The sequence below is a fragment of the Emys orbicularis genome, chromosome 8 (assembly GCF_028017835.1).
Source record: "Emys orbicularis isolate rEmyOrb1 chromosome 8, rEmyOrb1.hap1, whole genome shotgun sequence".
NCBI lineage: Eukaryota > Metazoa > Chordata > Testudines > Emydidae > Emys > Emys orbicularis.
This window is the reverse complement of record NC_088690.1, coordinates 84,709,384-84,717,995: the sequence shown is the minus strand read 5'-3', so window position 1 is coordinate 84,717,995 and position 8,612 is coordinate 84,709,384. Positions and strand designations below refer to the sequence as shown.

The following is an 8,612-nucleotide window of genomic DNA, read 5'->3' as shown; positions in this document are numbered from 1 at the left end:
CGCTCCCCCCCGCCCCAGCGCCGGGCACCTGGCATCACCCGGCACCGCCTTGCATCGCCCCTTGGCCCCCCGAGCGGAGGATGTGACTCCCGCCGGTTCCTCCTTGCAGTGGCTGGGCTGATCGGTGCTGCCCCCAGAGCTCTGGGCCTTGCAAGGAAGGGGAATCCCCGTCCCCCCCCAGCTCTCCCCCCCTCCTCTTCTGCTCTTGCGGGGACCAGGGGCTGAGCTCTTTATGGGGCAGTTCAACCCGGCCTGGAGAAGATGCCAAGGAAGGAGCTACCTTTGCCAGAGGGCTGGGAAGAAGCCCGGGACTTCGATGGGAAAGTGTATTATATCGACCACACCAACAAAACCACCAGCTGGATCGACCCGAGAGACAGGTATGAGGCCGGACCGGTTTGACTCCCTCGCTGCCATTCAGGGAAGCCAGACAGGTGCAGGGAGAGGTGTCTGTTCACCCAGCCACCGCCTGCCCTTGGGCCGGAGGGAAGAGGCAGTGCAGGAGCACAAACAAAGAGCCTGATGCTAAAGGGGCACCTCGAGCCCTAAACTGGGGCTCACTGGACTTCCCCCGACAGCTGGCCCAGGAGATAATGGCGCAGACGAAAGAGGCTTTATTACAAGATTTGTAAAACACCCAGCACTGGGTGCACGTTTACATGGCTTGGATTACTTTGATTTACCCCCAAACCACTTCTCTTTCTATGTGGAGGGAGCTCTCACCACTATAGGATATACAGGCAAACCTGGGTAGTAAGCTCGGTGTTAGGGTACCAGCGCAAAGAGGCTGGAGAAAGTGATGTAGCTATCTTGAATTTTGCCTGATCCCCACAATTTTTTTGTCAGGGCACTGCTAGGTTGGAGCTTGACTCATAATAGCTTTCATATTGGCGGAATGAATATACCAAAACATATTTTCAGGGATTCCTGGTGCTAATCTGCTATTCCTGGATAAGGTTTTTAGTAAACAAGTGATTTGGTTTTGGTTGATGAATAAATGCATTGATCAACCATATTTATGTATCGATCCTGATTGGCACTTCTAAATACTATTATAATACAAATTAAAAATGGTCCTGGTCAGGACTAAATTCTCTGTACCTCCCTCAGTGTGTGGGATGGGGACTTTACATTCATACCCAAGCCTGCAGTTTGACTCCATTGAGATGATTCAGTTTATAGTCTTTGATGGAAGAGGGGGATTTCCATTCCTGTAACTTTGACTACTAAGAGCCCTACTTATAATGTTCTTTTTGCCCTCTAATCATAAAAAGTGACTACTTAAAGTTTTTATCCTTAAATACACCATGATAATATCTTACTATATAAAGTGTGACTTGGGGAGTTTACCTTGGAATGTCCTGGTTGCTTTAAATTTGTCAGACTATTAACATTCTGCAGTTTTGGGCCACATTCTTCCCTAGTTAGACAGGTGCAACCTGACTGATTGCCTTTATTGTTTTTGCACTGCTGACACTCAGAGTTGACTTTAGCCTTTTGTTTAAGTGTGTTAAACAGTGGAGAGCTAAGTGGCAGTGTAACAGCTACTTGGTAACCATTAGAATGTTAATGAAAGTGAGAGACATCCCTTGGCTGATGTCATGACCTTCTAATTGTCCTATATGCTATAGTGAATCTCTTGCTCAGGTCCAAAAGCACCCATTGCTTGAAGAGTTTTCAAAGATCTGTTTTGGTGTGCTAGTAATAGTCCTCCTATATGTCTATCCTTCAAACTAATTTAAAATTCATAAAACCACCACCTTATTCTCTCTTTCTTTTAAATCTATTTACAACCTGCCTCTGCCATGATGTCTAGAAATCATTTCTGTCCGGCATTGGTAGGGAAAGTGGTCAGCTGAACTGTTTTTTGTTTTCCTTAGCCTTTCATCCATCCCTCAAACCTAGACTGTAAATTCTCTGTGGCAGGAACTATCTTTGTTACATGATGTACAGTGCCTAGCACAATGGGGTTCTGATCCGTGATTGGGATTTCTAAGCGGTATTACAAATATTTAGGGGAAGTGTTGTTCTGGCTTTTGTTTCCAATTTCATTCTTTTCACTTAAGTGTCTTGTCCCCTTTGTTACTTCAGTGCTCTTGCAGATCTGACATGCAAGCATTCTTGTTATCAAACATATTGAGATCACGATTGCTATTTGCATTGTGGTAACATCCAAAGAATCCAGTCAGGATTGGGACCTAATTGTGATGTGCTCTACAAACACATAGTGACTATGGGGCAGGGACTAACAATCTAAGATAAGTGGTGATATTACTATATTATAGTATGCTAGTGCTATACTACAGCACATTCTAGGTTTTGGCCCATCTCTTTAAAACAAAATATCATGTCCTACATTCCCATAGGTTATTCATGGAGTCATTCATCTCCCACAGTGCTTTTCTTTTTCTCTGTCTCCTTGTATTACTCTTCAGCTTCCTTCTTGACCCTCTTTGCTCTGATGTGTGCACTATTCTTGTGTTGATCATTATTATAAATTACACTCAAGTATTAAAAGCACCTGCTGTGTATGACCAGTTACTTTTCAAATGATTTGTCTACTTATGTCTGTAAGTCTCTTTTTAAAATTTTACAGTTAAAATTAGCAGCATATGATCAATTCAGTTTTCTTGCTAAATGATGGAAAAGTCACTGAAACTGTCAATTATACTTTAGGAGGAGATATAGGTTGCGGAGAGACAGATAATGTTAACAAATTTTAATTACTTGTATGTTTACTGCAACTGAAGAAGGGAACTGCCTCAAATACTATATTAAAATTTCTAAATGCAATAGTGATCTACATCTATAAAATTTCATACTTTGTACTTTGATGAATTTCAGGATTCTTTGACTTAATGAAACTTTTTTTTAAGAAGGTCATAGTCCAAAACAATTGTAACGAGCACAAGGTGTTACAGAATGCTGCTGTAATAATTTTAAACAGTGAAATGGAGTAAGTCTCTTAAGAGAGTCTTTCTTGTTGTGTGATAATTTACAGGTTTGGTTCAAGCTAACTTTTTTAATTGATTATTTCCCCCACAGCAATTGATTCTTTGTATCAGTTTTCCATTATATTTGTCAGGATGCCAGCGCCCACACATTCGTTTGATTCTAGCTCAGTTATTCATCTGACAGCCAAATGTTTGTTAGCCATGAGAATGATGGATTTGTCCAGTTCCTAACTTTACAGGATTTCAGGGAGCAGCTGCATTCCAGGAGTAGCCTATTTTGTGCACCCTTATTCTTCTAATGAAACTAAACACAAACCAAAAATCTGTTAGCACTAGTGAGGACTAATAGTGGCATCTAAAAATCCGGGTCTTTTCCCATATAGGTAATCGCAATAAAATATAAACAATTGCAATGTACAAATATGCACCTTATTTTAGGTGTGTGTGTTGTGCTACTGCATTTACTACATGTGTATTTACTACTGATAACCAGGTTTTCACTGTTTTCTACAAAATAACCCAATATATGAAATTTTTCAATGATATTATGCTAGAAATACATATGGTACTGACAAGCCTTGAACCTGAAGCTGTTCTTTTACTGGTATGAATTAGGAATAATTACCGAAGTCATTGGAGTAACAGCAGTGTGAAACTGGTGTGAGGAGGCCCACCAGGCCCTAGCATATTTTCAGACTGAAATGATTTTTTTATCTAGTACTGTTACAAGTAAACTTTAAAATTACTGTAACATAGTTCACTGCAATTGATAGCAGTTTGTAAATAGTCAGCGTCACTATTTTTGGGGGGAGAGGGGTCTTTCATGCAGAAAAAAGGCAGAGATAGTATATAAAAAAGTGATTTGCTGTAAAACCACAGATTGCAGTGGATATGGAGGCAGATATGACTTAAAACTCCTTTTTGAACTCATTTCCTTCAAATTGGCCAGATTTCAAGTTGACAATGCCCATATAATATCTGGTCAATTCATTCAGCGAGCCACAACTGGTAACTAAAGATAAGAGACTCAACTTTTAAAGCTTCCCTAAATCCCTATTTCCAGTTTAATTTAGTGTAAAGAAATATGATTAGGGATACTGTATAGGTGCAGTGCTTAAGGCTGTCTATATAGTTTTTGTTATATTAGTTGATGTTGGATTTGTAGTTAGACATGTTTTGTGTTAACTGAAGCTTGTTAAATGAATTATTGCAGCAGTGTGTCTGGATGCAGACATAATGGAACACCCAGAAACTTTAGATACTTAGGCCTGGTCTACACTAACCCCCCAATTCGAACTAAGGTACGCAACTTCAGCTACGTGAATAACGTAGCTGAAGTCGACGTACCTTAGTTGGAACTTACCGCGGTCCAGACGCGGCAGGCAGGCTCCCCCGTCGACTCCGCGTACTCCTCGCGCCGAGCAGGATTACCGGAGTCGACGGCGAGCACTTCTGGGTTCGATTTATCGCGTCCAGACAAGACGCGATAAATCGAACCCAGAAGTTCGATTGCCTGCCGCCGAACCAGTGCGTAAGTATAGACAAGCCCTTAGGAGAAGTGACTGGCAGAAAGAGGGTTCTATAATCATCTAAGAATCAGCTGAACTACTAGAGTTGATTGTATCAACTGAAATTATCCAATTTAACTGTAGAATAGAATCTTTGGCAAATTTTTTCAACAGTCTATCATTCTCCTGTCCATAAGAAGCATGGTGTCACAGCATCTTCTTGCTTATATGTATAAACAGGCCTAAGTGATGTATGACAGCACCAGAAGGATTCAGAAGTTCACTCTCATGATGGATAGAATGAGCCAAAAATTGTATGGTGTGCTGCAAGAGACCTGCCTTCAAAAGCTGACCTGAATTTCAAAGCCCTGAAGGCTTCTGTAGCCTTTAAAGTGATGAGGAAGGATGATCTAACTCAGGAGTTCTCAAACTTCATTGCACCGCGACCCCTTTCTGACAACAAAAATTACTACATGACCCCAGGAGGGGGGACTGAAGCCTGCGCCCCACCGCCCCAGGTGGGGATGCCAAAGCCGAAGCCAAAGGCTTCAGCCCCAGATAGGACACCTGTAACCTTAGCCCCGCCACGCAGGGCTGAAGTCCTTAGGCTTCGGCCCCAGGCGGTGGAGCTCAGGCTTGGGCTTTGGCCCTGGGTGGTGGGGCTTGGGCTTGGGCTTTGGCCTTGAATGGTGGGGTTTGGACCCTGGGCCCTAGCAAGTCTAATTCCAGCCCTGGCGACCCCATTAAAAAGTGTTCACGACCCACTTTGGGGACCCGACCCACAGTTTGAGAACCACTGGTCTAACTTATTGCTTTGAGCCTCAATTTTGCTGTGGCCTGTGTTACAATGGTCCCTTCTACCTTGAATCCATAGCTTTGGTCAGAGCAGAAACAAGTGTGAGGGATCCATGTCTGCTTTCTCAGTTGGTCTCAATACATTGCAGAAAGAGAAAGGTGTATAACAGGGGTGGGCAAACTTTTTGGTCTGAGGGCCACATCTGGGAATAGAAATTGTATGGCGGGCCGTGAATGCTCACAAAATTGGGGTTGGGGTGTGGGAGGGGGTGAGGGCTCTGGTTGGGGGTGCGGGCTATGGGGTGGGGCCAGAAATGAGGAGTTCAGGGTGAGGGAGGGAGCTCTGGGCTGGGGCGTGGGGGGTGCGGGCTCTGGGCTGGGGCTGGGGATGAGGAGTTTGGGGTGTAAGAGGGTGCTCTGGGCTGGGACCGAGGGGTTTGGAGTGCGGGGTGGGGATCAGGGCTGGGGCAGGGGGTTGGGGCACCGGAGGAGACTCAGGGGTGCAGGCTCTGGGCTACCTCAAGTGGCTCCCGGAAGCAGCGGCATGTCACTTCTCTGGCTCCTACGTGGAGGTGCGGCCAGGTGGCTCTGCACGCTGCCCCATCCGCAGGTACCGTCCCTGCAGCTCCCATTGGCTGTGGTTCCTGGCCAATAGGAGCTGCGAGGGCAGCACTTGGGGCAGGGGCAGCATGCAGAGCGGAGCCCCCTAGCTGCCCCTATGCGTTGGAGCCGGAGAGGGGCCATGCTGCTGCTTCCGGGAGCCACGTGGAGCAGTCCCTGGAGCGGGGCAAGCCCCAGACCCCACTCCCCAGCAAGAGCTCGAGGGCCGGATTAAAACGGCTGGCGGGCTGGATCTGGCTCGTGGGCCGTAGTTTGCCCACCCTTGGTGTATAAGGAGTGGAAGAACTTTTGAAAACTCCTCTTTTGAGATTAAAGGACAAAGATTAAGAAAAAGCAACTATAATAAATTGCTTATATGTTGCATGTATGGCATCATTTTAGTAGCATACAAATGTTGTACAATACAAATATTTAGCAATGCAAATATCTTAATATATATAAATAGTGGATGTTCACATGATGGTAAGTAAATCTTCTCCTCCTCAGTCAACATAAGTTTTAGACTGGAAAGCTGTCAGGCACTTCTAATGGCCTGCTAAATGACTTCACCTAGTCAAGTGGCTTAGTCATAGTGTGTTTCTGCAACATGAAGTTGAAGTAGCTACTTATTTATGAAACTATGAATGATGAATTCTGTCCTTAGGGCTAATTCAGGATTAAGCTTCCTACAGACTGGCGTTCCAGAGACCTACATTATTCAATAATGCATGTTCCTGAAACGATCGTATTCTCTGAGTGACAGCTTCCTTTGTGCTGACACAGACCACTCAGCACACATCTTGATACAATGGCGCTAGAATTCTCATGGTCATTTTTCAAATGCAGAAGACACACCTGCATAGTAATTTAGGCCCTAGGTTTTAAGCTGTTTTTATGATTACCGCTTCGTTTTTACATAAGATAAGAGCAAAATACCAGAAACGTGATAGTTCAGGCTGGTATCTGATCTCAAACTTAGCTGTAAATCAGGAATAGCACCAGTACAAAATTAGCTTGATTTGAGACAAGAATCTCACTTATCTTTATAGTATAGAGAAGAGTGCTTTGATTCCAACAAAGGTATTGTCCCTGGATCCTGCTAGGGAAATGGGGGTATTGTTCCATCTTTGGAGCCTATGACTAGCTGGAGTCTGATCAGTCTGAAACTCCCTTCCGCTCTGGAATGGAGAAGCATGTTCCCCACTGCCTTGGGCCTCCAATTTCAGGTCCTCACCACAGTAAATAGTTCTATGCATTCATGGCATGGTATGGCTCACAGTCTTCCAAGGTTACCTCAGAATGAAATCGACTGGACTCTGATCAATTCACCTCTGATCACTAGGCAGTGAAAACTGGTAAGATTCTGGCCAGGTCTCACTTTTCTGCAGCGAAGCTGCAATAAGCATCAGAGGCATTAGAACTGTCTGTAGACTCTGGAATACAACAAACATCAGTTAGCCTTCCAAATGTGGAGTATAATCTCTGCAATCCTAAAGGCTAGAAAACCTTATAAATTGAGAGTTTAGATTTTGCAGAAGTTGACATTTGCCTGGGATAGCTTTCTACTCCAAGTTCAAATGGATTTCCAAACTTTGGCTATGTGAGCCTACAGAACAGTTAACTCCTCGGAAAGGGAATAGAGCTTCCAGGAGGAATACATGACTAATAGATGCCATTTAGGGAAAATGTAGACGTTTTATTTGCTACAGGTTGAATTTTCTTGTACAGGGATTAAGGTTGAAACAAATCCTTAGAATTTAGGAGTTATAGTTTTGAAAATGCTTGCTATGGAAGGATTAGACCCAGTATGCATCTATAGATTGCAATATCCTGCATATAAATACATTTTTCAGATTTGGTGTGATACTTCAGTGTGACTTGGCTCCTCTGTTGGTTTTACTTTTGAAACAAAATTTCACAGCCATAAGTATAGCTCTGTGATTCACTGTCCATCTCTGCTATTGGCAGCTCAGTGCATTAATCTGCCTCAGTGGAATGCAATTAAATTTAGCTAACTAAAATGTGAAAGCTCTCCACATGCCTCAAAATAAAAGGGCAATGAGAAGCACAAACAACAAATAATGGTGCAGTGCTGATTTGCAAATGAAAACCAATAGTGTAAGAAGGAAAAATCTCAAAGATGTGGGGCATTTCTCCTCTGCTTTTGTTCCGTATCCAGACTACTTTCAGCATGCATACTGGAAGAAAGAAATGTGGTTTATGCAGCTGCAGGCTTTCCTAACCTAATGCCTGCTGTTGCCCTTTTTTATTGGTAGCCAGCCAAATACCCGGTTGTAGTTATGTGAATCTGTTTCCCTCTCAAATATACACTCTCCAAAGATAGTTGTTAAATTAATTATAAAGAGCAGTCTGTTTAAGTTACTGCTAAGAGCCAGAGTACAGATTTCACAGGATTCTGAGTCTAGCCCTGACTGTGTGGGTGATAAGGGGAACTGAAGACCCTTTCCTTTTCCCTATGACAGTTTTGTGTTCTTGTGTTCTTCAAGTACTGTGCTTGAATACATTTGTGTTATTTTTTTTCTAGAGCAGTAGGGTTGAATGGTTTGTACATGTGTGTACACACATGCTTGAAGGGGGAATATGGAAAGCAGAATTATTGAGGCATTTAAGACTTTGCTTAAACTAGAAACATTGAATCTTACAAGATGAACTGAATGTAATTGAAGGAGGTGCTTCTAATTGAAGAAATCAGAGCTTGAATGGAGAGCTAAAATCAATTTAACCTCTTCAGTCA

The 8,612-nt window shown here is 43.4% G+C and overlaps 1 protein-coding gene across 1 annotated transcript in view; it reads left to right on the top strand.

The window, feature by feature from the left end:
- Positions 1–261: 261 nt before the first annotated feature.
- WWC1 (WW and C2 domain containing 1) overlaps positions 262–8,612 on the top strand; it is a 159,213-nt gene continuing 150,862 nt past the window's right edge. Inside the window, exon 1 of the mRNA XM_065409106.1 lies at positions 262–380. Within this exon, the coding sequence (XP_065265178.1) occupies positions 262–380 (119 nt within the window). The remainder of the gene's footprint in view (positions 381–8,612) is intronic.